The sequence below is a fragment of the Alligator mississippiensis genome, chromosome 9 (genome assembly GCF_030867095.1).
Source record: "Alligator mississippiensis isolate rAllMis1 chromosome 9, rAllMis1, whole genome shotgun sequence".
Taxonomy (NCBI): Eukaryota; Metazoa; Chordata; order Crocodylia; family Alligatoridae; genus Alligator; species Alligator mississippiensis.
Genome location: NC_081832.1, coordinates 27,114,897 through 27,142,407, shown reverse-complemented (window position 1 = coordinate 27,142,407; position 27,511 = coordinate 27,114,897). Strand labels below are relative to the sequence as shown.

The window sequence follows — 27,511 nt, the reverse complement described above, 5'->3', positions numbered from 1 at the left end:
TTGGTAGTGCTCCTTCCAGCAATTGCTGATGGACTCATTGTCTGTGAGGAGTGGACTGCTATCTTTAGTTCCAAGTGGGGTGAGTCTGCAAGAGCTTGGTCCATACACAGCTTTGATTGCACTGATGTTCCGCATGTCATGATTGTCAATTGTTGGATTTCTTTTGCCTTTCTTCCCACCACTCATTTTTGATTCCTCAAAGCTTCCTCTGGGCTTCAGGTTTAAGCTGTCAAAAAGTTCCCTGATTCTGACTGGATGTGGGATGGTTTTGCCAGTTACAGGAAGCTTTTCTCTTCTGACTGAGAAGGGCTTTGATCTCAATGTTGTTTTTGTCAAACCAGTCCTGACGATGTCAGGTGATATAGCCAATTGATTCTGTGCAAACCTCATGGATAGTCTCTTTTAGAGCTTGCCAGTCTTCCTCAACACAAGTATGTCAATATCTACAAGTATGTCAAAAGTAAAAGGAAGACCAAAGAAATCCTAGGTCCCTTATAGAATGCAGAAGGCAATCTAGTTACAGATAATGCATAGAAGGCTGAAGTATTGATGTCTTTTACACTTCAGTTTTCACAAACAGGGGCAGCTACCAGATGATAAGCACAGGCAGCAGCAAAGATAGGGAAGGAGATAAACAGTTTAGAGTAGTGGAAGAACAGGTTAGGGATTGCTTAGAGAAGCTAGAATCTTTCAAGAGAGGAGGGGAGGATGGGGTGCACTTTAGATTATTGAAGGGGTTGGCTGAGGTAATTTCAGCGCCATTAAGCTATCCTCTTTGAGAGTATGTGGGGGTCAGGTGAGGTCCCAGATGACTGAAAAAGGGCAAAGATAGTGCTAATTTTTTTAAAAAGGGAAGAAGCATCTTGGGAATTGTAGACTAGTCAGTCTGACCTTGATACCTGGAAAGATCATGGAACAGGTCCTGAAGGAATCTATTGTGAAGCAACTAGACTAGAGGAAAACAACATGATCAGGAACAACCAGCCTGGATTCACCAAGAGCAAGTGATACCCAACCAACCTGATTTCCTTCTATGAAAAGGTGATTGGCTATGTGAATTGACTTAGTAAGGTGTTTGAAACTCTCTCCCATGACACTTCTGTTAACAAAATAAGGAAATAAGGAGTACATGAAAGCACTGTAATGTGGATAGATAACTGGTTGGATCATCATTCTCAGTGAATAGTCATTAGTGGTTCAGTGTCTAGTTGGGAGGAGGTCTCAGGTGGGGCTCCCCTGCGGCCTGTCTTGGGTCTGGTATTTTTTGTCATTTTCTTTATTTGGACCAGGGGTGGCCAAACTGTGGCATGTCTGCCACTTGCAGCATGGGCAGCCTCTGTGCCTGGCACTCAACAGATCAGGGAGGCGACAGGCAGCACAGCAGCAGATAGGGCAGGAAGCAGAAATCAAAGCAGCAAATTTGGGCAGGGAGTATAGGGAAGGAAAAAAGCAAAGCTGCAGATCAGGCAAGGGAAAGGGAATCAGTGGTGCTGGGGGAGGGGCTAATTTGTGGCACAACTGCCAAAATATTAGCCCCATGGGACTAGGTACTTCATTAGCAAATTTGTGTATAATAGCAAGTTGGGTAGTTGCAGGCACTCTCAAGGGTAGGTCTAGGATCCAGAATGACCTGGATAAATTACAGAAACAATGTGCAATCAACCAGATTAAATTCACAAGGGACAAATGCAAAGTTCTGCACTTGAGACAGAAGTATTGCATGAAGAAATACAGACTGGGGAATGACTGGCTGGGCTGGAGTACCGCACAGGACCTGGAGGTTGCAGTGGACTATAAGTGGAATACCAGCCAAGTGTACTCTGGTTGCCAAAAAAGCTAACAGCATAGTGCACGGTTGCAAACTCATCTAGCCCCAGTCTACTTGCCAGATGAGTGGCATGGGACCCATTCAGGAGCATTAGATCTCCCCCTTGGCCTCCCACAGCGCTTGGTTCTGCTGGTCTGGAACTGGGCCACACCTGGCACCACCCCCACTGGTCTGGGGTGGATGCGGCATGTGGTGCAGTCTGTGACTGCCTGGAGCCAGGACCATAGGTAGCATAGTCCTGGACTGGCCAGGGCAAGTGCTGGATACTGCATGTAAGGTGTCATGGGTTCAGGACCTGCTCTCGCCACTCTGGGACTGCATTGCCCACTCTGTGACCCACACTACAGGCAGCCCCTGAACTGGATTGGCTGCAACTTGCAGCTGGCATCCCTGACTGCTTTGAGTAGGCCCTGACCTGGCACGTGTAGGTGGCAGCTTGGGGAACAGCCCCTGGAAGGGCCAGCACCGGGAGGGATGGAGGTGGCTCCTTGGCCACCCCTGGTGCAGCGGGTTGTGTCAGCAGGGGCGTCGGCGCAGGGCTGTCAGGCTCCACCGGGCTCGAGCTCCCGGGGTTGCGCAGTGCCGTGCCGCGGACCCGCACTGCAGGGAGCGGACACAGCCCAGCCCAGAGCCCCTGCCAGGGCCTGCCCGGCAGCTCGGCTCGGGGGCCACCGCGCGCGAGGCAGGTGGCGCCTCCGGGCCAGGCCGAGCGCCGGCTCATTAACCAGCCCGGCCCCAGGGAGCGAGCGAAGCCCGTGGGCCGCGCGCGGCTCCAGGCGGGGCCTCGCCAAGGCCTGGCGGGCGCGTTGGGGCCCGGGCCGAGGCCTGCTGCGGTTCTGCGCGGGGCTCCCCCTGGCGGCCGCCGCGGCCCTTCCCACAATGCCCGTTCAGGCTGCGGGGTCCCGGCCGCCGCGGCTCCAAGATGGCGCAGGCGATATTCGAGGCCCTGGAAGGTAACGGGGCGCGGGCGGGGCCGGCCCGGCCGGGAGCGGAGCGGCCGCGCCTCCCCCTCCCCGGGCAGCCGCGGCTCTTCCGCGCCGGGCGTCTCCCCTCCCTCCGCTGCGCGGGGCTGGGGTTGCGGCCGCTCCAGGCTGCCCGGCCCGGGGGAGGGTTTCTGGAACAGCCGCTGCATCTGTAGCAGCCTGCGGCGCCCGCCCCTTGCGGCCCGCCGGGAGGCAGCGCCCCCGGCCCGGCCCGGCCGGGCCCGGCCCGGCCCGCGCCCTGGGAGACCCGGGCTCAGCTGCCCCGGCCGGCGTGAGGGACTGGCCTCGAGGGCACCCCCACCCCTCCTGTCAGGGCAGCCCCGGAGAGGCCCCAGGCGGAGCCCCAGGCGCGGGGCAGGGAGAAACTTCGTCTGCCCTCTCCCCACAGCCGCAGCTCAGGCCCCCAGTAGGGAGTGCGGGCCGGGCTGAGCAACCCACAGTGCTGGGCGCAGGGCCGCAGCCCCGGCTGGTCCAGGCTTTGAGCTCAGATCCCGCTGGGCTCAGGGCAGGGCAGCAACCGCTGTGTGCTGCCAGGCCCGGGGCTTTGGGGGGCAGCTTGGGCTAGTGCTGATCCCCGGCTGAGCCCTGCCTTGCTCTGCCCAGCCCTGAATTCCCTTCTCTGAAGGAGTGATGCTGCACTCAAACTGACCTGCATCTACTTGGCCTTGACTGGCCTTGGATTTTCCCCCCTCAGTCTCCTGGGTTTGGAGGGGGAGACCTAGTTGGCCTATTAGGGGGACTCGGGGTCGGCATAAGCTAAACAGAGGACCCATGTCAAGAATCTTGCTTGGGAAGAGAGAGTGCTGAATGTACAAGAAAACCCTGGGTGCCTTACACATGTAGAGCTGTGTTCTGTTATTAGTATTATTTAGCCACAGTTCTGCAACTGGACCTGTGCAAGTAGGCCCCGCTAACACCAGTAGGTCTCTGAGGCCACAAACTTGTTTTGTGTTGATCCCTTGTAGGACGGGGACCTTTCGCACTTTATCCAACTACAATATTTCTGATTAGAAAACTCACTCTCATGAATGTTGTTATTTTTTTAAATTGCAGTGGGAATATTTTTCATTCCTTGAAGTGACTCCAGACTGTAAACTCAAAAGACCTGATGCTTGAGAGTTTTTTTTTTTTAAACTTTGCTATGTTACAAATAACACTTGAGGTTGTAGTAATTGAAAGATTAGCAAGAAGAAATATTTATCTCTATTTTGTCAGTTTCACTTTATGCCTTTGACAGCACTTTGTGTAGTCAGTTTCACTGTTTCCTCTTTGTAATCAGTTCCTTATTGTGTGGGTTTTCTCACATAATTCAGAAGATGAGAAAACATTTTAGGGAATTCAAAAATGTATTTTTTTAAAACCCACAAAAATTGGCAGCAACAGTAGGTGAAGTGACTTACTATTTTTTTTTTAATTGACTAGATTTCAGGTTGTTGGTGACTTAGCCTTCAACTGCAGGGTTGAAAACACAAACATCTCTTAATAAATTCTTTGGGGCAAAGATGCATCTTCACATCTGTCAGCAATGCATCTAACCCAGTGTAGGCATTTTGTAAAAACTAAATAGTGATAGTGTGTAGAATTCCAAATATGAGGTAGACTTGAAAGAGAACTCAGTAGGTAAACACAAATCAGAAACCTGTAGTGTCCTGCTGGCTCCAGTTCTCCACCTTTCTAAGAACAATTCTCTGGCCCTATCACAGTCAGAGTCTGCTGGAAGGCCGCTTTTGTTAAAGACAATTTGATTTATTTAGCTCTTTTTTTCAAATCTGACCCAAGCATAATTTATGCCAAACCAGTACAATGTATTTTTTTTAAGTATGCAGACCACCTGAAATGGCTTTAGGTATGTGGGTACCTACAAGGTATTACAGTAATTCTTAAGCTTATTGAAGAACTTCTTGAGTCAAACTTCAAATAATTTAGTTACATAATTTTACACCTAATTGGAGAAGTTACAGCACTTCGGTAAATCTAGTAACTTTGTGTGCAAAATAGTGGTGATATTAAAATTGTCTTGCCTCATTCTCACTAAATAATGCAGATTGCAAGGCTAACGTTATATTTGCCGTGTTGTCTGTATTCTCTGGATTTTAATTCAAGCTTCTCTCTGGTACCAGTGGGATCGGGGGTAGTTTGTGATGCTAGCTGAATGTCTGGCTACATACAGTGATTAAAAATGTAACTGGCCCATTCACAAAACCAATTTGGGACTCCTGGCATGATGATAAAAAAGGAATTACATTTTTTAAACTCTTGAGCTTCAGTAATTTAAGATATCTTCATTATAATCTTAAAAGTTTACAGCATAATGTTTAATACCAAATTCTCTTTTTGTTACTTGTTAAGGTCAAAATTCCAGCAGTGCTTAGTCAGTCCCATTGGGCTAATGTGGTTAAGATGCACTTGTCACTCCCTTGTTTGCTACTATCAAAACATGGCTACCATAGTTTCATAGTTGTTAGGGGCTGGAAGGGACCTTACGGATCATTGGGTTCAGCCCACCTGCGCTTCAGCAGGAAAGACCTCTGGGGTCAGATGATCCCAGCAAGATGGGCATCAAGATGGTTTTTGAAGATCACCAGGCTGGATGACTGTACTACCTCTGGGGGGGAGCCTGTTTCAAACCCTTGGCACTTGACTTGTAAAGAAGTTGTTTCTTATGTCTAGTCTGAAGCAATCTTCAATCAGCTTGTGCTCATTATTTCTAGTCCTCCCCTGGAGAGCCTTGGTGAAAAGTTGCTTCCCCAGGCCTTGATGTACTCCCCTGATATACTTATAGGCTGCCACCAAGTCCCCTTTGAGTCTTCTCCAGGCTGAACAGTTCCAAGTCTTTCAGCCTCTCCTCATATGTCCTGGTCTCTAGGCCTCTAATCAGGCTCCTTTGGACTCTCTTGAGCTTCTCCCCATCCTTCCTGAAGTGCGGTGCCCAGAACTGGAGGCAGTACTGTAGTTGCTGTCTCACCAAGGCCGAATAGAGCGGAAGGATGAAATCCTTAGCCTTGCTCGAGATGCCTCGGTAGATGCATGCCAGTGTTTGATTAGCTCTGCCAACTGTGGCATCGCATTGGTGGCCCATGTTCATTTTGTTGTCTGTCACAACACCCAGGTCTCGTTCAGTTGTGGTGCTGGTTAGGCTAGCACTTGCCAAGCCTGTAAGTGTGTTGTGGATTATTTCTTCCCAGATGGAGCACTTTGCGTTTCTCTGCATTGAATGACATCAGGTTGAGGTCTGCCCACCTCACAAGCCTGTCCAGATCAGCCTGTAGTGCCAGCCTGTTGTCATCAATGAACTTTGGCAGTTTGCTTTTAATACCCCAATCCAAATAGTAGATGAACATGTTGAAAAGTAGTGGTCCGAGTACCGAGCCCTGAGGAACGCCACTAGTCACCTCCTGCCATGATGGCTCAATCCTATCTATCAGTACTGTGGGTCGTACCACAGAACCAGTTACCTAACCACTGGACCATAAAGTAGTCAAGGCCGCATTTTTCCAATTTAACTGTGAGGACATCATGGGAGACCAGGTCAAAGGCCTTTCTGAAATCCAAGTATATGACAGCAACCTGATTTCCCCTATCCAGGTGGGGAGTTACCTGACTGTAGGAGATGAGGTTGGTCTGGTATGACCTGCCAGTGACGAAGCCATGTTGGCTATCTTTTGGGATACTGCCTTCTGTAGCCTGTTAGTGATGGACTCTTTGATAGTTTTTTCCAGGATTTTACCCAGGATTGAGATCAAAGTGATTGGCCTGTAATTCATGTATCTAGCTAGTTTTGATTCTCCAGTCCAAATGGCCAGATACAACCTATAAAATTAATCAAGGGCAGAGCTTGAATTCATGCCTCAGGAGAGCTATAGCAAGATAATGTAACTGCCCTACCAGTGTACCCTGTTTGTTGTTTGTACCATTTGCACATTCCTGTTTGGCAAAAGAAACAGGCTGTTCAGATTCACACATTGGTTCTGATGTGCTAAAACAGCTTGCCATATTGTCTTTGCAAATTCATCAGTGGAAGAAAAGTACTTAAAGAGTGTCTTAAAAAGCTGATTTCTGTTAATAACATAATCAGAATATGTAGTCTTTTACTATCTTCAGAAGTTTTGTACACATTTTTGCTTTATAATCCATAGTTTTTTAATGTCTTAATCTGATTTTTGGAAAGTACTCCCTTACAACGTAGAAACATGTCTTAATGAATTGTAAAGGACCCTAAACTGTATAACTGTAGCTCACATGCTTAAATCCCTGGCAGCTGTAGTCATATTCTCACAGATTCTCCTTGCCATGGATGGGAAGAGGTACAGGTTAAATGGATACCTTAAAGTCCTGCTACTCAGTGGGGAACCAAGGAGAGGAAAGTGTTGTGGTTTTATTCTTAGAGGCACATCATTCTACCATGCATGCCACATACCCCTACTTGAGTAGTGGGACTCAGGGGGTGCAGTGCCATTCTTTACAATCTGACTCTTTAGAGGGGGAAGTGAAGAAAAGAAATGTCTCTTTCCGCACAGAATTTGAAGTTCAGCCTGTTTTTTCTTTGGTGTTACTATGTAGATGCCTGATGGAAGTGTCATGAGCAAAGCAGGCCAGACTTGTCAATCAGGTGCAAGGGCAGGGGCTGCAAAATAGGTGACACTCCCTCTGATTTAATGTTAGTTGTATTGTAGTTCATTTGAATGCCCAAAATGGCCCTAGGGGCTTTGCTGACAAAAAGACATAGCTTCAGATGTGTAGAATGTACAGTTTAGTCATGATCCTACACATGCTGCTAAAGGGACTGCATGGCACCAGGAGAACTCCTCTCTAAAGCAGTCTGGCTGAAGTCTGCGAGGCTACCCTTGGCAGTTTTTTATATTGATTTCTAGGTTCTAATATGGTATGACAGATAAAGTTGATTGATAAAAGGCAGGGGCAGGGTAGGACCAGAGTTAGAGACAGACTGAGCACCCGAGGTACAAATGGCCAGTTTTGTGCCCTGAGCAGTGGTAGCATATGATTAGTGTTCCACATTTTCAGTTTTTACCGAATTTCACCAAAAAATTACTTGATTTTTTTTATTGAAGTTATTCGGTTTTTACACCTGTTTTTTAGTTCACTCAATAATATTTTACCAGGTATTGATTTTTATGAAATGCCATCCCAGTAGATGGTTTTGTATTTCAGCAGTGAAGCTGAAGCAGTTCTTATATGTAAAACTCGCTCCAGACACATGATGGAGCCAGTCAGATTAAACTATGTTAATATTGCACCATGATTGGCTCATGTGACATAAGTAGGCACTTAGTGCTTCCATTTAATGTGGATCTGAATAAAAACATACACAGAAAAAAAACACAGTAAAAGATGGGTAGAAAGTGCAAATCTCTCTGTGAATATATCTGTGAAAATCAGTGCTTAGAAGTTTTCAAAAAGAGTAAACAGGAAGGTAAAGAGGATGCATTGCGCTGCAAGTACTGTGGCATTGAAGTCAGTTCTTGTGCCAACAGGATAAAAGAACATGTAGAAAGCAAGTGACACATTAAAATTAAAGAAGAATGTGAGATTAGGGATAAACAGGCCATATCTGTAGCTTTTAACAGGGCACTAATGAAGGGGAGATCCCAACACGACTGTGTTAATGAATTTGTTCCTGCTGCTTGTTTTGCTGGGCAACCGCTGTTTCTCGTGGAGGGACTGATTGGTGACTTTGTGTGACAATACTGTCCAGCAGCAAGAACTCTTCCTAATGCAGGCAACCTCACTCATAAGAACCTGAGAGAAAATGATGAAGCTCTAGCATCTAAAGTGAATAAAAGAATTAATGGAAATGTGGTGTCTAGTTTGATTTTTGATGAATCCCCTGATGTATTGAACCACCCGATTCTCAGCCTTTTGTTTTCGTTTTTTGATTTCAAAATCAAAAAACCTGCATTGTTTTGTGCAGATGTGACATTCATCCCATTTACTGACACCCCACATGTCCATGCAGCAGTACAATGTTAGAGATGTACCAACTGACTTGGGAAAATGTGGCCACCACTAACATGGATTCTGCCTCCTATATGGCTAAGTTTTCACGGGAGATAAAACTGAATCAGAAACTGGAGCTATTATGAGTTACTTGTCCAGCTCTTTTAATTCGTGTTGCACTATCATCATCCACAGCTATTGAAGAAATGAGAGATGTGAAATCTTTTGTCATTGGATTTGGGGCTGTTTTCAAGCATGCAAACAAGCTGAAGGCTTTGTTTTATAAAGTTCAAGACAGCTGTAAACTTAACTGCTGATCACTGACTCCTGTAGTGCCACATTGGTGGATGAGTTTCTACCTGGCTGCGTGTCACGTAAATCAGGCATGGACTGTGGTAATGAGTATTTTAGATCACCATGAGTTTATCGGTGCTAAAGCAGAAACTCTGAAGAAACAGGCAAATAATCTCTGTGACGGCCAGATTCTGCGCACCAAGGTCACATTCATTGTTGAGAACTTGGATTCGCTGTCTGAAATGCAAAAAGCACTGGAGTTCATCTCTGCTGCTGCCAACACGATATTTTCTAGCAGTTCATTGCATACAGTACTGACAACCAAAATATAATTCAAATTTAACCCAAAAGCTGCAACAGAAACAAATGGCGAGAAAACACAGCTGTTTCTTGAAATCCTTCTGACTTTGGAACATGAAAGAACCAAAAAAGCTTTCAAGGAGTTAAACACTGTTCTCTGCGAAAAATGGCAGGTGACTGTAATACATAGTTTGAACCCCGAAGTGTTTGGTGCCAAAGATTCTTTTTGGAATGTCATCCAGGTGTTGAACCCCTTCCTCAAGGTGGATTTTGCAGCAGACTATGACCACTATGTCAGAATGTTTCAACCATTTGCTTGCCACCAAAGATGAAACTTTGCATCTTAAAAGTGAATACATTGCATGAACATGCCTATCCCTGACAATGTGGAACTGTTATGTCCTTGCTTTTTGGAATACCCACCAAGACGCACTTCCCAACTTTACTAAAGTTGCATGAAAAGCTTTGAGTGTACCCCCCCGGATCAGTGGATGCAGAATGCTTATTTTCAAAACTGGACTACATCCAAGAGAGGAAGAGGCTCATCATGAGTGAGGATACACTTAAGAAAACCACGGGAGCCTATGCAAACCAGGATTTCCTGAAAAACTGTTAGTTTTGATGAGACACAAATATGTTTGTATATAAAAAGTTTAGCCTAACCTTACTGTTCTTCATTCTTTTTCTAATAATTCAAAATCAGTTTATGAAAACCCGAGTTTTTACACAAAAAACTTAAGAAAAATATTATGGGACAAAAATTAGACTTTATTTATTTTTTTTAATCCTTGTTCATGGATACCATAGGGAGTTATGACAGTAGGATGGGGGTACTTCTAAATACAACTATTTCTTGCTGTAATACAAAGGTAGAAACCGTTTAAACATGTATGAATTGTTAGCATACTAAAAAGTATATATGTATAAATTTATTATTATCATTTTCCCTGATTTAAACTAATTTTTTTTCTTTTCCTTTTATCCCAATTTCAACTTGGTTTTTATGTTTGGAAGATAAACCTTGAAAAATTCCCGGAATTTTCTTTTAAAATAAGATTAAAAATTGCTGCTGGGGGAGTGGAGTAAAGAATGTCCTTGGCATGTAGTGACCAGCTAAAAAACACCGATTTTTGGTGGCAAAAAAGGAGGCAATATCTTCCCTCCATCAGCAGCCCCGCGTGCTGCCCCCCCCTCTCCCCCCCGCTGGAGGTGCTGCAGGGAAGGTGCAGAGGATGGGACAGGAGGATGAGGTGCCCTCCTTCCCCCCCTTATTCTGATAGACCACTCCCTCTTACACACTTGGGGCTCTTGCCCCACTTGCCCACTCATGGTTATGGTACTGCTGGCCAAGCTGCACAGCACAAGACTGGCCACACTTTGCTGATTCTGTTTATTTGTTAATACTAACTTCCACCATGGAAGTGATGCAGAAGTGAGTTCTTAAACAGTTGTTGGTATGCTGCATATTGATGGGTGATGACTGATAAGAGTGCCTTAGTCTCCCTTATGGAAATCCAGAAGTTGTACCCTGTGGACCTAAACAGTACCTCTGCATTTTCTTTAGATGTAGTGTTTTTTATTTCCTTCTTAAAACTGGCAAGGAAGGGGAACCTGTAAGAGGAAAGTAGCTTCTCTACTTCAGTTCCTTAGGTTTTTGCAATTGGTTGCAGCATTTTTCTTCCTCCTGATATGTCATGCTAATTGATGTTACATTAGGATCTGTATTTGCTATATCTCTCAAAAAATATTTTACCCTTGAAAATTGTATGCTGTTTTTTGTTGTGGTGGAGCAATGGCTGCAACATAGTTAAAACACCTCTAGAATCCTGCATTATCAGGAGCTTTAAAACTTTATTTTGTAAACATTTCATTGAAATGGCAATAAAACACCAGAGCATAGACTATAAACTGTGAGCACAATTTGAGTTTTTCATGTTGATATGATTAAAAATGAATTGAGAGAGAGCGTAAGGAATGTAAGAATCTCTGGTCTTGACAGGTTTTTTACATGAGTCAGTGAGTGAGTCTGTCTCTCAAAAACCAAATGACCCTAAGACTGTTCTCTTATGCAGATTTGAGAATATCAGTTGCATCATCAATAGGGTGCATGTTATAAGCATTACCTATGAATGGAAATATTAGCACTGAAGTAAGACTACTGATTTAGGCCACACATCTTCCTCAGTGTAAATGCAGTCCCTTGCTTCTGGAAGAGGCTGAAGTGAAACCAGTTGATAGATGACTTTCATATACAGGTTTCCCTCGATCTGTCCGGGTTCTATATTCAAATTTGCTCTTATGTGATGAGTATATTTAGACCTATAATTCGTTGTATGTGAAGTAAATTCGCTCTTACGCGATCAGCATAGATGACCCCCCCCCCCCTCAAGTGGGTAAGTCTATTGGGGGGGGGGGGAAGGGCCATGACTCCACTCATCCCTTCCTGTGTTGGAGTGCCACTAGGTGCCTGCAGCTGTTGGGCTGTACTGTGCCCTGGTGCAGGCAGCTGGTGTCAGCTGCTTCTGGGGCTGTTCCAGCATGGGCTGGGGTGAGTGCAAACAAGTGGAGCCCTGGGGGGCAAAGGGCACAGCACTCACCCCAGCCCCAGGAGCAGCTGACACCAACTGCTTGTAGCAGCTGGACTGCACCATGCCCCGTGGGGCTCTGCCAGTCCCCACTCACCTCTTCCCATGCTGGAGTGGCATCGGGAGCAGCTGACACTAGCTGCCTACAGGTGCTGGGCTGCACCGTGTCCTGGAGCAGGCAGCTGGTGTCAGTTGCTCCCTGGGCTGCTGCAGCACAGGCTGGGGTGAGTGCAAACAAGTGGAGCCCTAGGCGATGAGGACATGGCACTCACTCCAGCCCCCACCCCAGGAGCAGCTCTGGGGAGCACCCTGTCCCCCCTCCCCCTCCCCCTACAGACTCACATAAACAGCAGACAAGCACAGGGTGGTGGTGAATGTTTAATTGGTTTGAAAGGAGAGTGGTGAAGGGTCTTCAGTTACAGTGAATCTGTACACTTCAGTTACAGTGAATCACTGGTAAGAGGTACAGGCAGGGTAATATCCATAGGAGAATTAACAGGCATGGGGTTCTCATCATGCTCCAACACCAGTGGGATGCTGCTGGGAGTAGCTGAGTGAGCCTTCAAGAACTGGAACAGGGTGCACTGCCTTGCAAATTGTTGGATCTGGGCATATACCTACTTGTAGGGACAAAGGGGAGAGTTCAAACCGTGCTTGAACTGCAGGTTCCTGTTCAGGCTAGGGTTCATATCCAGGGCAAACTGAGCAAGTCTCTCAGCCTGTGCAAAAAACTCTGCCAGCTTCTTCATAGTCATGTCCTTGAACTCAAGGACCACCTCTTGCTCCTGTTCTTCCTTTTCCTCAACAGCAGCTACAATCTCTCTCAGTTCATCAACACTTAATTCCTCGTTGTGGGAATCAATGAGCTCCATGACATCTGCCTCCTCAAGATCTGAAAAGCCATCTCCTCCCACCTTCCATCCAAGATCCATAACCTCTTGAACAGTTGTGCACAGTTTCAGGGAGCCCCTGGATTCCATGGTGCATTCCTTCCAGAGAGGCTTTCAAGCACCATTTATGGTGGTGGACTTCACTTCATCCCATGAAGCCTTAATGTTGTTGATGGCATCGCTCACATTGTATGCCTTCCACCACTCACAGATTTTTGGCTTGTTGGGTCTATCAGTATCCTCCAGCAGCTGGAAGATGCTTCTTCTTAGATAGTAGGTCTTGAATGTTGATATCATGCCCTGATCAAGAGGCTGGATTAGTAAGGTCGTGTTAGGGGGGAGGAACACAATTCTTACATTGGGGCTGATAGTTTTCCAGGTGTTTAGGGTGTCCAGGGGCATTGCCAAGGACGAGCAACACCTTATCTGGTGGGCCAGTAGGGGGTGCTTCTGTGCTGAGCCACCCACCTCACTGCGCCCAACCACCTTCCAGACTCTGAGTGCCTCCCCAAGGGTGCTTCATGTCTGGCCGACCCCCTTCCTGGAGCACACCTGGTAGCCTGGGGGTAACGCTGCCAGCACCCAGGGTTTGGACTGATCCTGGCTTTGTGCCCCTGGGGCAACACAGGCCTACTAGTCCTTGAGGGTACTCAACGCACTTCAGTAACTTAGGGTCTCTCAGACTAAGGGAAGCACCCCATTCTTAAAAAGATCTTCCCAGACCCACCCATCCTAGCCTTCAAACAAGCACCGAACCTCGCCAACTTCATCACCAGAAGCAAATTTCCTCAAGCCCAGAACACACCAAATGGATCCAGACCATGCCATGACAAGAAATGCAAAACCTGTCAACACATATACCTCATCCAATGCACCAAATGCCCTGATGGAAAATATGTAGGAGAGACCAAACAACAACTGCGCACCAGAATGAACGCACACCGGAAATCCATCAAAGACAGAAATACCCAATTACCGGTGGGGGCACATTTCTCACAGGAGGGCCACTCTCTCTCCAATCTCTCAGTCCTGATCCTCAAGGGAAACTTACACAACACTTCCCAGAGACGAGCCTATGAGCTCCATTTCATCAACCTGCTGGATACTAGAGAGCAGGGACTAAACATAGACATTGGATTTTTGATGCATTATAATCTGCCTGGCAACTGACTCCCCAGCCCAGCCCAGCCCCTGGCTTCTTTACTTTTCATTCCATCCAGGAAGAGCACACACCAACTGCTGAAACTTCCTTAGCCTGACAAAGGGTTTTTGAACTCAAAAGCTTGCTTAATAACTATTCTCCAACTATTTAGGTTGGTCTAATAAAAGATATCAAATTCACCCAAGGAACCTTGTCTCTCTTAGTCTGATACACAAATAGTGGTTTCCCTTAGTCAGCCGAACCAAGGGGACCCCAAGGCATAATCTAGCCCCTCTCCCAATAAGTCTCCCATGCTAGGTACAAAGGAGAACTTTATTGGTGACAAGGAGTAGGTTTGGAATAGGGTACAGGGTACAGCAATGTCAGAGAAATCCCATTTAACAAACTGGCATGGCTGGATAGCCTTCGATCACGCAATTGAGTTACTGCAAGCTATATATCTAGTTAGATCTCAGGTAGCTTACTCACAAGTATCATCCAGAGGCAGGTGGAGATTTCCTGTGGAGGTAGGCAGTTCATTGATCATGAGTAAGCTTTTTGCGAGAATTATCCTGGTGCATGTCCACGAGGGACCAGCAGGGGAGTTTATGCTTAGGGGCAACCAACATGGGTTCATTAGAGGCAGGTCCTGTCAGACCAACCTGATGGCCTTCTATGACCAGGTCACAAAAGCCTTAGACGCAGGGGTAGCAGTGGACATAGTCTTTCTGGACTTCAGGAAGGCCTTCGACACTGTCTCTCACCCCATTCTTATTAAAAATCTAGGGGACTGTGGCGTCGACACCTACACAGTCAAATGGGTTTCTAACTGGCTGGAGGGCCGCACCCAGAGAGTGGTGGTGGATGGGTCATTTCGACCTGGAGGGATGTGGGCAGTGGGGTCCCCCAGGGCTCGGTCCTCGGACCCGCGCTGTTCAGCATCCTCATCGGTGACTTGGACAAGGGGGTAAAAAGCACCCTATTCAAATTTGCTGATGACACTAAGATGTGGAGGGATGTGGGCATGCTAGAAGGGAGGAATAGGCTGCAATTGGACCTAGACAGGTTACGGGGGTGGGCAGATGAGAACAGGATGGGTTTCAACACTGACAAGTGCAAGGTGCTGCATTTGGGGAGGAAGAACCAGCAGCATACCTAGAGGCTGGGGAACTCCCTTCTTGTCAGTGCAGAGGCAGAAAAGGATCTTGGAGTCATTATTGATGTCAAAATGAACATGGGCTGACAGCGTGGGGGCACGGTCAGGAAGGCCAACCACACCTTGTCATGCATCCACAGATGCATCTCAAGCAGGTCCAAGGAGGTGATCCTCCCCGTCTATGCAGCACTAGTCAGGCCTCAGTTGGAGTACTGCATCCAGTTCTGGGTGCCGCACTTCAGGAGAGATGTGGACAGCATTGAGAGGGTTCAGAGGAGGGCCACACGCATGATCAGGGGCAGCAAGGCAGCCCATACAAGGAGAGGCTAAGGGACCTGAACCTGTTCAGGCTCCACAAGAGAAGGCTGAGGGGGGATCTAGTGGCCTGTTACCAACTAGTCAGAGGGGACCAGCAGGTATTGGGGGAGTCCCTGTTCCCCCGAGCACTACCAGGAGTGACTAGAAATAACAGTCACAAGCTGGCAGAGGGTAGATTCAGACTAGACATCAGGAGGCGCTACTTCACAGTCAGGGCGGCTAAGAGCTGGAACTAACTTCCAAGCGAAGTGGTGCTGGCTCCTGCCCTGGGGGTCTTTAAGAGGAGGTTAGACGCACACCTTGCTGGGGTCATTTGACCCCAGTACTTTATCCTGCTGTGGCAGGGGGTCGGACTTGATGATCTGCTCAGGTCCCTTCCGACCCTACTAACTATGAGTTTCAAGAGAGAGCAAGTTTCAGATGGTCCAGCTTCTCTCTAAGTTTTCATCATGGCTACTGCACCTCCTCCTGGGCAGTCCTTAACTTATATAGAGGGTATGACCTCATTTATCTAGTCCAGTGGAAGCCAGCACCTGTTGGCTGCCAGCCAACCAATTTGAAATGCATCACTGGTTGCTGGGGAGATTGGCAGGGTCTCTAGCCTCCTTCCAGTCAGGTTGGCATTGCTTAGAACAATAGGGAGCGTAAGCCTCTCACCCAGGTATGTGTGACCAGTCATGTAGGCAGAGGGAGCAGGTTTTCCCTTCCCTCTGGAATGTATCCAGCTCAGGGTCACATAAGGGGTGGGGCAGAAGAGTGACCATGGTAACCATATTTTCAGGTAGAGTTTTGGAGAGAGACGGGGATGGTGTTCTGCCACATAAATGCAAGGTTAGCTTCCCTGCAATAGCGCTCTGCCTCCACGATAAAATGTTGAGTGAACCAGTCCTCAAAAAGTTGGCCTGTCACCCATGCCTTGTTTGCAGCCCAGTGTACAGGCAACATGTTCCTACTCAGTCCTTTTAATGCACATGGGTTTAGGGAGTGGTATATTATCAGTAGCTTACACTTAAAATCTCCAGCAGCATTGCCACACAGTAGGACAGTCAGCCTGTCCTTCGCTGCCTTGAACCCACTTGCAACCTTCTCTTCCTTGGAGATGTATGTCCTAGATGGCATCTGCTTCCAAAACAGGCCTGTTTCAGCTGCATTGAAAACTTGCTTAGGACTGTACACCTCAGCAGCTATGATTGCTTGAAACCTCTCAGGAAACTTCATGATCAGCATTTGCAGACTGGCCAGTCATCTTAACACTGTGCAAGTTCATACGCCGAATGAACTTGTCAAACCAGCCCTTACTAGCCATAAAGGGCTCTTCAGGGCCACCATTGTCTTGAAGTAGGCAGCCATAAATTTATAGGGCCTTACCCCTTATTGCAGCAGAGGAAAGATTCATCTTCTGGATCTGATCTTCTACCCACACCCCCAGCATCTTCTCCAACAGCGGGTTCCTTACTTTTGTTCCTGTCTTGGCCGCAAGTGGTGTAAAATGGATCACAGAACTCCTTATGTTGTCAGCATTCTTTTTGATGGCAAGTTTGGTTGACTTACCCAGGTTGAATGCACGACCAAGTGCAGAGGGCCCTTCACTAGCATTTGCACCTTTCAAAATCTCCAGCTTTGTCTCCAGTGTTAGTGAAGTTCTTTGGTGCTTCACTGATGGACCAGGGGGAGGGGTAGGAGATAAGCTAGAGGGATGCTTAGAAGCCATAACAGCTGTAGCTGGGGTGAGTGGGGACAGGTGGAGCCCCAGGGGGTTTGGGGCATGGTGCAGCCCAGCTGTTACAGGCAGCTGGAGTCGGCTACTCCCAGGGCTGCTCCAACATGGGCTGGGGTGAGTGGGGACTGGCAGAGCCCCCAGGAGTTTGGGGCACGATGCAGCCCAGGTGCTTGTAACTGCTTGTCAGCTGCTCCCGGGGCTCGGTTGAGGGCCATGCTCCACGCTGCCTGGAAGTCATCTGCTCCTGGGGCTGGGATGAGTGCCTCACTCTCTCCCTCCTTCCCTGATTGCCATGGGAAACTATCCCTTTTTGTTACATTATAAAGTGGTTTCGCTTTATGTGAATTTGTTTTATGCGCTGTTCTCTGGGAACACATGCATTGCATAAATCAAGGGAAACCTGTAAAATGCTACTGTCACATAGAGGAAAGTTCATTGAGAAAGAGAAGTTCAAAGTTCAAATCTCACCTCTCCTAAGTAGTTTTGAAATCCGTATGCAGTTCATGAACAAAGATGTGAAGCCCAACAGGGAAGAGAGGGAAGAAACCTGTGCCTGAAACCTTCTGTCCCTTTTTAAAATAGTTTAGTAGGACTGTGTGAAGTGGCTATGTCTTGTTTCAAATTTCAGATTTGGCTATTTTGGAGGACACCAAAGAAAAGAACAGCCCCGCACTCACTGGCTCTGGCAGCAGTGATCAGGTCCTCTGAGGGCTCATGGCAGAGCCCCCCAGTGCAGTACGGTGCAGTGGAGGGCAGCAGCCCCCTGCCTAGCATCTGCATGGCAGCTGTCCATGGCGCAGGTGCAGTGTTGCTTGGCAGGATGCTGTGCGCCTCCTGGGAGCTGGGGCAGCTCCACATGTGAGCTGGAGCTTGGCACTGCTCAGCCTCAGCGGCCCCAGCTCCTAGACAGCATGTGGCACCCTGCTGGGCTGTGCTGTACCCGCACCATGGGGCAGCTGCCATGTGGGTGCCAGGCGGGGGGGGGGGCGATCCTCACTGCTCCGCACTGCTCTGGGGGGCTCTGTCACGAGCCCTCAGAGGCCCTAACCACAGCTGCCAGAACCAGTGAGTGCGGGGCTTTTTTTTTTTTTTTTTAAGTGCCAGGATGCTGTGGGGGGTGGGGAGCCATCAGGGCCAGGGCTGGGCAGGGGCATGAACAGCATGTGCCCCTGGTGGCTGGGGGGCACGGCTGAGCCAACGGTGGCAGGAGCTCGGCGGCAGTGAGCGGGGAGCTCCTGCAGATGCCGCTGGCACTTTCAGCAGTAGAGGGATGGGCGGAGGGTGGTGAGCGCTGACCACAGGTCGGCATTCGCTCACAGGCACGCCAGGAGCGTTGACAGCAGTCGGGGAGATCGTATGCTGCCCCCAGAGACTGGGGTGGCAAGCGGTGGCTGCCCACAGGCACCGTCGACAGTGTTGGCAGTGCCTTTTTGCAGTGGGTGCACCGCCACGCGCAGAGGTTGCATGTGCACCCACGTGCACCCCCTATGTGTTGCCCCAGCGGGGGGCGGGAGATTGGGTGCTTGGGCTGTGCGGGGGGGCTCTGCCATGTGGCCCCAGAGCCCCCACAGCTGCTACTACAGCTGGTGAGTGCAGGGTGCTTTTTTTTTTTTTTTTTCTGATTCCCTAATGGCTGGAGCCGGGTGGGGAGAGGAGAGGGTGATCAGGGAGTGGGGGCTGTGCGGGGGAGGGGGTGAGGGGGCTCTGCCAGGAGGCCCCAGAGCCCCCACAGCCCCTGCTACAGCTGGTGAGTGTAGGGCTTTTTTTAAGTGCCAGGAGGCTGGGCCAGGGAGGGCAGCTGTGGGGTCTCCTGTGGCTCCCCTGACTTTGCTCAGTGCGGGCTGCCCTGAGTAGATTCGGGCATGCTGTCATCTTGCATGCACATCCTGCCTGCGCCCCCTGGGAGGGCTGCGGGGCTGTGCCAGACTCTTCACAGGGGGCATGGGCCTCTGGATCTCTGTGCGGGATGACAGCAGGCTGCCGTCCCTTTCCCAGAGCACTGGGATTGGGAGGGACCTCAGGGACAGATTGCAGACACTGGTCAGCTACAGATGTCAATATCAGAGCAGTCCTTCCCTCCCTCTTCCCTCTCCCTCTTCCCCCTCCCTCTTCTTAATTTCCGTTTCTCTGGAAGCTCGGCTCCGAAACATCCAAAACATTTCCGAAATGTTTCGGATGGTTTCATTTAGTTTCGGAGAAGTTTCAGAGTCTTCCATTTCATTTCGGATTTGGTCTTTTGGGCACCAAAACAGGCCGAAACACCTCCAAAACAAAACAGCTGCTGAAATTTCACACAGCCCTATAGTTTAGTAATAAGATTGTGTAGGGCTGGGGCAGGTCTGATGCAGGTCTCTAACATGAGAAATCCTGATGCTGTCTACAGTACCATGCTGCTTTTCAGAGGGACTAAACCAGTTTGGGTTACCCATATGCTACACTTGGACCTCAAAGCCCTCCCCCCCCCCAAATCTAACGTCTGTGAAATTCCATATGCTTTTAATCTGCATCCCAAGCAACAGGGGCAGCCTGTCTTATCTCTGTTCCCACTGCTAAAAAAATCCCCTTTTACCCCATAACAAACTCCCCAAAAGTCAGCTCCCTCCATCAGCTGTCAGATGTTCCCTTACCTCCTTCCCGTCCACCCCAGATGGCTTTCTGCAGGGGAATAGCAGGTTTCTCTTTCAAGAAAATTAACACAGTAGGGTAGAGATATAGGTACAGGGAGAGGACTAATTAGTGAATGAAGAAAACTAGTAAGCAAGGAGCTCGTGAAAGGGAGAGAAGGTACTACTTTTCTGTGTAGCTTGTTCAAGTCATATGAACCATAGAGACAAGATTTAGACTCTGTGAACTGGTTTCAGTTTTGGGAGAGGGGTGATAGGGGGAAGGGATTGAGCCTGGGTATGGATATGCTTGTCCTATAATTCTTGTTTCCATCTTTTTCAGGAATGGATAATCAGACAGTGCTGGCTGTTCAGTCCTTGCTGGATGGTCAAGGAGCAGTTACAGATCCATCTGCTCAAAATGTCAATGCATCCAACACCATCCAGTCCATGGGTGAGTCCCTTCTCTGCATGATGCACACTGAGAGAAAGGCAGCTCTCAAACAGGCTGTTTTTCCCACAGCATTTTCTGCCTAATGACTGTCAGAAATGGTTTGGCAGAGCAGTTGTCCATGGGACAGAGGTGGAGGGTTGCTACTACATGTTAATTCTAAAGAGATTGTGTCCTATTAGCACATTTGACGGAATGTGAGGAGGTGGTGAGGGTTGGTGGTGGGGGCGGGGATAGAGGTGGACTGTATGGTGCAGTCTAGACATGGGTGACTGGTGCCACCTTAGTCAGGGTGGCATGTGCCCCTCCCCCCCAGCAACTGGGAGGAGGGTGGTGCCCAGTGGCCAATCGTGCCAACTGGGAAGCAGCTACGGTACTCCCGGAAGTGGCCATGGCGCTTCATCCGGCACTCCCACTCCCTGACCAGCACTCGCAGGGGAGGCACCGGCACTCCTACCTGCCCCCCTTGCCCATCGCCTAAGTGGGGAGCGCAGCCTGTCAGGGGGTGCACGTGCACTCTCAGGGGGTGTACATGCATCCCCTACCTGTCGCCACTGCATCTAGAAGTTTGGTGTGATTTTTTTTTTTCTCATGCAGCAAGGTGGCTTGGGGTGGCTAGCAGCAGGCCTAGCCCCTGCAGCCCAGTTAATCCATGGAAGGTGTGGAAGAAGAAAACCCCAGGCCTTAATTTCTGCTGACTTCTTTGAGTTAGCGCACTATTTGCTAATGATTGCTTTTTCCCCGCCTATTTTGCAATCTGCCCTTTCTCTCGCCCTTTTCCCTTGTTGAGCTGAGTAGACCTATGAGGTCAATAGGTCAAACCACAGTCTATGCCCTCTTGCAACTTTCTGGTTCAAACCAGTTTTTCTTTGACTTGTTATATCTTGTGTCATGTGATCTGAATTGAAACATATAAAAGGCTTGCTTCAGTTGCCTGTGCGGGGGACATGCGGGACTGATAAGAGGAAGCTCTGTCTGTTCGGTGTTCTCCCCTGCAGCTGCTTGTATAATAAAGGTCTCTGACAACTTTGTGACCAAACAATAAAATGAAGCTTGTTTCTTCCACAAAGGCAATTCTGTCCTGTCTTTCACAGACTGTTGCTCAGTCATTTAGGGGCATATGTTCAGCCCAGTTATTCAGAAATCCTGGTTTTCTCTGTTTAAAAATCCCAAATTCTCTGATTAAAACCCCCCAAATCTTCATTTTTCCACAATTAAAATGAAACACCACTATATATAGGTATCAGTTGAACACAATATTGTATTGATATATATAAAATGTTAAAGCAGTTTTGAAGCTTACCAGTGCCTCAATCATAATAAATTAAATTTTAAATACCTATATATTTTGGCATTTGATTTTGTTTTTTTTAATCAAGGACAATTAGAACTCCTCCTGCCCCCTTTGCTCACTGGGACGTGGGTCCAGCTGCAGCTGTCCCCCTGCTGCTTTGTGGTGCTGAGCAGCCCTGATATGCCAGTGCCTGGAGCCTGCCCATACCGTTGCCCCTCGCTCCCAAGCCACAGCTCCCACCTCCCCACAGCACTGCTGGTGCCCCTCACTCCCGACCTGCAGCTCCCTGGCCCTGCCAGTGCCCCTCACTCCCAACCCACAGCACTTCACCCCCCAGTTGGTCCTCACTCTCAACCCACAGCCTCCTGCCCCTCCCTCCCTGCTGCCAGAGCCACCAGACCAGGGCCAGCAATCCCCTCAGGGGCACCTGAGTTCCAAATGGAGCAGAGCCCATGGGGGGGGAGGGAGGGAGGGGGATATGGGCTGACCACTGGGACTCAGGGCTCCCCATTCTGCTGCCCTTCCCCCTGGGGCCTCTGTGGTCCAGGGGGTGTGACCTGGCACAGGAGGGTGAATAGGCTCGGTGCTGCCACTGTCACCGCCACTGGGAGCCCCATGCCAGCCATGCTGCCATGGCAAGGTGGCTCCTGCCCGCCTGGCAGCATTGGGGGTGATGATGTAGAGTTGTGCCCCCCACTGCTGCCAGGTGGGCAAGGGGCACCTTGCCACGGAGGCATGGCTGGCACGGGGCTCCTGGTGGTGGTGGTGGCAAGACTGAGCATCTCTGCCATCCTGTGCTGGCTCCCACTTGCTGGGACACAGAGGCCCAGGGGGAAGGACAGCAGGGTGGGGAGCCCTGAGCCTGCTGTGGGCAGCCTGTATCCTCCCCCATTCAATGCACAAATGGGGGGGGTGTGTGGAGGTGGCACCTGACCCCCCATTTCTCCCTCCCCACAAGTGTGTGCAGCAGTCGGGAGCCAGCTCCCTTGCTGCCCCCTGGATGAGCTTCCTGTGGCTCCATCTCACTCCCCAGTTGGGCCCCGCGGCTCCCACCCAAGCCCTGGGCACTGCCCTGCTGGGCAGAGTTCCTAGCCCCAGCCTGCAGTCCTGCCCCACTCCCTCCCTCACCATGGAGACCTCAATCTGCCTGCCTCCCCCCACCCCCCCCCCAGCCCAGACTTACCTGCAGACAGGTAGGGTTGCTGATCTTCACTGTTGCCTGGTTGTTTTTGTGGCCACGTGCATGCACACACATGCACGTGACATCCCCTGTGTACTGCTCCCCCCCAGCCCCAAGCAGGCCAGCTTGCAAGAGGAAGCAGGCCAGCCTGCAAGACCTCTGCCAGCCTGCAAGAGGAAACCTGTAGTTTTCCATGTTTTTCTCCTTTAAAGGAGGAAAACCACATTTTCTGTGGCAAATGTAAAATCCGGATCCATGGTCATTATGTATCTAATTTATGGAAACAAACTTGGGAGTTGCCAGCTGTAAGCTTCTATGCTAAGCTGCCTTGAGACATTCAGGCCTGTTTGGACAATATCTGTCTCCAGTGCTGGCACCCTTGAAACTCAAAGGTGAGGATCAGCCAGTGTTTTAACAGGACTCACTTCACAGGTACAGTATTATTCCTCCACCTCTCCCTTCCCCCTTACTCAAAAAACTAAAATTATCCTTTCCCTGCTCCACGCCCTGAGTGCGTGTTTGTTCTGAAACTGTTCCAAGAGCTCATTAGGTAGGTTACTGCTTTGGTCTTCCCTTGTGATACTTTTATCAATTGGCTTGATTTGTTGTGTCCTGTATAGTTTCATAGTTGGTAGGGTCAGAAGGGACCTAAGCAGATCATCAAGTCCGACCCCCTGCCATGGGCAGGAAAGGATGCTGGGGTCAAAAGACCCTGGCTAGGTGATTGTCTAGCCTCCTTTTGAAGACCCCCAGGGTAGAGGCGAGCACCACTTCCCTTGAAAGTTGGTTCCAGATCCTAACTGCTGTGACTGTGAAGTAGTGCCGCCTGATGCCTAGCCTAAATCTACTCTCAGTCAATTTATGGCCGTTATTCCTTGTAACTTCCGGTAGTGCTCAGGGGAACAGGGACTCTCCCATTCCCTGCTGGTCCCCCTTGGCAAGTTTATAGGCGGCCACCAGATCCCCTCTCAGCCTTCTTTTGTGGAGGCTGAACAAGTTCAGGTCCCGTAGCCTCTCCTCATAGGGCCTACCCTGCTGCCCCTTGATCATGTGAGTGGCCCTCCTCTGGACCCTTTCAATGCTATCCACATCCTTCCTGAAGTGCAGCGCCCAGAACTGGATGCAGTACTCCAACTGCAGCTTGACCAGTGTTGCATAGAGGGGGAGGATCACCTCCCTGGACCTGCTCGTGATGCATCTATGGATGCACGACAAGGTGTAGTTAGCCTTCCTGACCACGTCTCCAAATTGGTGGCCCATGTTCATCTTGGAAACAATAGTGACTCCAAGATCCTTTTCTGCCTCTGTGCTAACAAGAAGGGAGTTCCCTAGCCTGTAGGTATGCTGCAGGTTCTTCCTCCCCAGGTGCAATACCTTGTACTTGTCTGTATTGAAACCCATCCTATTCTCATCTGTCCACCTCTTTAACCTGTCCAGATCTAGTTGTAGCCTCTCCCTCTCTTTTAGCTTGCTCGCTTCTCCCCACAACTTAGTGTCATCTGCGAACTTGAACAAGGTGCTTTTCACCCCCTCTTCCAAATCGCCGATGAAGATATTGAACAGTGCGGGCCCGAGGACCGAGCCCTGGGGAACCCCACTGCTCACATCCCTCCAGGTTGAAAATGACCCGTCTTCCACCACTCTCTGGGTACAACCCTCCAGTCAATTTGCAACCCATCTGACTGTGTAGGCATTGACACTACAGATGCCTAATTTTTTCATGAGGATGGGGTGAGAGACAGTGTTGAAGGCCTTCCTAAAGTCCAGAAAGACTATGTCCACCCCAACACCTTCATCCAAGGCTTTTGTGACCTGGTCATAGAAGGCAGCCAGGTTGGTCCGACAGGAACTGCCTCTAATGAATCCATGTTGATTGCCCCTAAATATAATCTCCCCTGCTGGTCCCTTGCAGATGTGCTCCTGGATAATTTTCTCAAAGAGCTTCTCCAGGACTGAGGTAAGACTAATGGGCCTATAGTTCCCTGGGTCCCCTTTCCTCCCCTTTTTTGAAAATGGGGACCACACTGGCCCTTTTCCAGTCCTCTGGCACCTTTCCAGAGCACCATGAGTGCTCGTAAAGCTGTGCCAGGGGTCCCGCAATGACCTCTGCCAATTCCCTCAGTACTCTGGGGTGGAGATCATCAGGACCTGCTGATCTGAACATGTCTAATCCCTCCAGAAGTTCCCTGACTAGGTCCTCACTGACCCTGGGCCTGGCTGCGCCTCCCCTGGGTCTGTTCGGAATCCCAGTGGGGGGGGATGTCCCTGTCCCTGCTCAGAAAAATGGAAGCAAAGAATCTGTTAAAGAGATTAGTTTTGTCATCTGGTGCTACCACCAGATTACCAAGCATATCCTGCAACAGCCGCACATTACTTGGTACCTTCTTTTTACCCCCTATGTATTTAAAAAAGGACTTCTTGTTATCTTTTATCTGGGTCGCTAGTCCCAGTTCTATCTTTGCCTTAACCTGCCTAACACCACTCCTACGATCCCTTCCATTGGGTGTACGCCTCCTTTTTGGCTTTGAGCCATTCCTGGATGCTTTTGGTGAGCCATAGGGGCTTTGGAGCACTCTTGCCCCCTTTGATCCGTGTGGGGATTGTCACCTTTTGGGCTTGGAGGATCGTCTCCTTAAGGAACGACCACTCTTCTTGGACTCCCAACTCCCCTCCCCTCTGGGACCTCAGTGCCTCCCTGACTAGTCTTCTTACTTCATTGAAATCTGCCCTCCTGAAGTCCAGGGCTGCTGCTTTGCTGCAGGCCTTTGTCACCCTGTGCTGGATGGTGAATTCCAGTAGGCGATGATTGCTATCGCCCAGGTGGTCAACACCTGCAGTCCCCTCACCAGGTCATCACCTGTGGTCAGGACCAGGTCCAACAAGGCATTTCCCCTGGTGGGACTGTGCACCTCCTGGGTTAGATGAAGGTCCTGTAACTCGGTTAGAAACCTACGTGAGCGGTCAGACCTGGCTGACTGCTCTTCCTAGCAGATGTCCAGATAGTCACATCCCTTGACTTAACTGCCTCCGCAAGCTGACCTGAGAATTCTCTTCCTCCTGGTTGGATGGCCTGTAGTAGACCCCCACCATTAGGTCTGTTTCCCCCTGACCTCCTTGTATTCTGACCCAGAGCACCTCAGTCTGCCCTACCTCAGACCCAGGGCTGTTTGCTGAGGATGTGTATTGCTCTTTGACGTAGAGCGCCACACCCCCACTTTTCCTCCCCGTTCTATTCTGCCTACACAGCCTATAGCCCTTGATGTTTACCACCCAGTCATGCGTTGGATCCCACTAAGTTTCAGTGAGCCCCACTATGTCTGGGTTTGTGTTAGCTAGCAGGAGGGCAAGTTCCTCCTGCTTGTTCCCCACACTACGAGCATTAGTATAGAGGCATTTAAGGCCTCCTGAGGGTGTATGCATTTCCCACACAATCCCAGGACTATCCGGGCCCCTGTCTCTTACCTGGGTATTTCTTGTGCTCGTTGCCTGTCTTGGCTGGGCTGTTCTTGTGGGTGTCACTTGGTTTGGTGTTCTGTGGCTCCCTTGGTCCTCTTCCTCCCCCTCCCCTGACAAGCCTAGTTTAAAGCCCACTGAAAGAGAACACATGCTTACCTTTGGAGAAGAGGTGAAGCCCATCCCACCCGAGCATGTCTCTTGTTCTGAAGTATGGGTCGTGGTCCAGAAAGCTGAAGCCCGCTGTGAGACGTCATTCCCAAAGCCGCAAGTTGCCGTCCCAGATGCAGGTCTCATGGCGTCTTCCACATCCGCTCACTGGAAGGACTGATGAGAAGACCTCCTGCGCCCCTATCTCCTTCAGCTCGCTCCCCAGAGCTTGGTAGTCCTTCATCAGGCAATCTGGACTGCTCCTCATTAGTACCCACATGGATTAGGACCATGGGGTAGTAATCGGTGGGTCAGATGAGGGCTGGGATCATCTCCGTCACGTTCTGAACTTGCGCTCCAGGCAGACAGTAGACCTCGCATGTCATGGGATCCTGGCAACAGATGGGACCCTCTGTTCCTCTCAGGATGGAGTCACCTATGATGAGTACCTGGTGTCTCTTCTTCCGGGTCAACTTGTCTCCTTCAGCCCGTTCCTTGCATAGAGTGACCTCACTAGAGGTTTCCTCCTCACTATCCTCTTCCTCCAATGTCACCAGAGCCCCAGCAAGCAGCCCTGGCTCTGGAGGGAACCTTCTGCCATTCTGCTGTGGAGGGCACCTCCTGGGGCTCTTCTTCCATTGGTGCATGGCCCTGCAGGGAAAGGAAATATCCATCAATTTCATCCTCTGCTTCCCTGATCCCCCTCAGCCTGCTAACCTCCTCCTGGAGCTCCCTCACCTGCCCCTCCAAGGCCCTAAGGCGGGCGCTTGTGGGACAGGTGTGGGGGCCCCCCTCACCCCATGGGCTCTTCGGGAGGCCTCAGAGAAGCCCCGGGTGGGTGGCGCCCCCCGGGCAGGGCCCCTACCAGAACTCCACGTCCACACCATTTTTATTTCTTTTTTTGTTTGTTTTTTGTTTTTTTGGTGCGGTGCCTTCGCCTTACCCTTGCCGAAATCTTCTTCCTGTCCCCTCCTGCTTGCCTGCCTATACTAACGCTGGCACAAACACTGCCACGCCCTTACAGAGTGCATTTGTTTGCACGCTCTGTTAGCGTGCGGCTCGGGAGCACGGCTCCCTGCCAGCTCAACTAAAAGGGATCCAGGGGGCTTCCCCTCCAGATCTGCCCCAGCTACGCCAGCTTCTCTCCCCACTTACCTTAGTGGGATCAGCTGCTGCTGTCCCCGTCGCTGCCTCTGCTGCCATCGCTGCT

The 27,511-nt window shown here is 49.7% G+C and overlaps 2 protein-coding genes across 3 annotated transcripts in view; one reads left to right on the top strand and one right to left on the bottom strand.

The window, feature by feature from the left end:
- Positions 1 to 2,653: 2,653 nt before the first annotated feature.
- Positions 2,654 to 27,511, top strand: part of ZNF341 (zinc finger protein 341) — a 47,204-nt gene continuing 22,346 nt past the window's right edge. The window contains exons 1-2 of one of the 2 annotated variants that reach the window (XM_014609471.3): positions 2,654 to 2,781; positions 20,117 to 20,227. In XM_014609471.3, coding sequence (XP_014464957.1) covers positions 2,751 to 2,781; positions 20,117 to 20,227 — 142 coding nt within the window. In that variant the 5' untranslated portion in view covers positions 2,654 to 2,750. The remainder of the gene's footprint in view (positions 2,782 to 20,116; positions 20,228 to 27,511) is intronic. The other variant, XM_006267294.4, reaches the window with a different exon arrangement.
- LOC132252437 (tigger transposable element-derived protein 1-like) lies at positions 12,319 to 26,533 on the bottom strand. The gene is made up of 2 exons (XM_059733249.1): positions 26,311 to 26,533; positions 12,319 to 13,135 (listed from the first exon to the last, which is right to left on the bottom strand). Exons 1-2 carry the CDS (start codon positions 26,446 to 26,448, stop codon positions 12,950 to 12,952), a joined length of 324 nt encoding a protein of 107 aa, XP_059589232.1. The 5' UTR covers positions 26,449 to 26,533; the 3' UTR covers positions 12,319 to 12,949.

Bases quoted from the DNA above. Each gene is read 5' to 3' on its own strand.
- LOC132252437 (XM_059733249.1), bottom strand. From the start codon at position 26,448: ATGAGACCTGCATCTGGGACGGCAACTTGCGGCTTTGGGAATGACGTC. The intron at 13,136-26,310 runs GTAAGCATGTGT...CCTCTTGATCAG, and splicing joins GCTTCACCTCTTCTCCAAAG to GGCATGATATCAACATTCAA.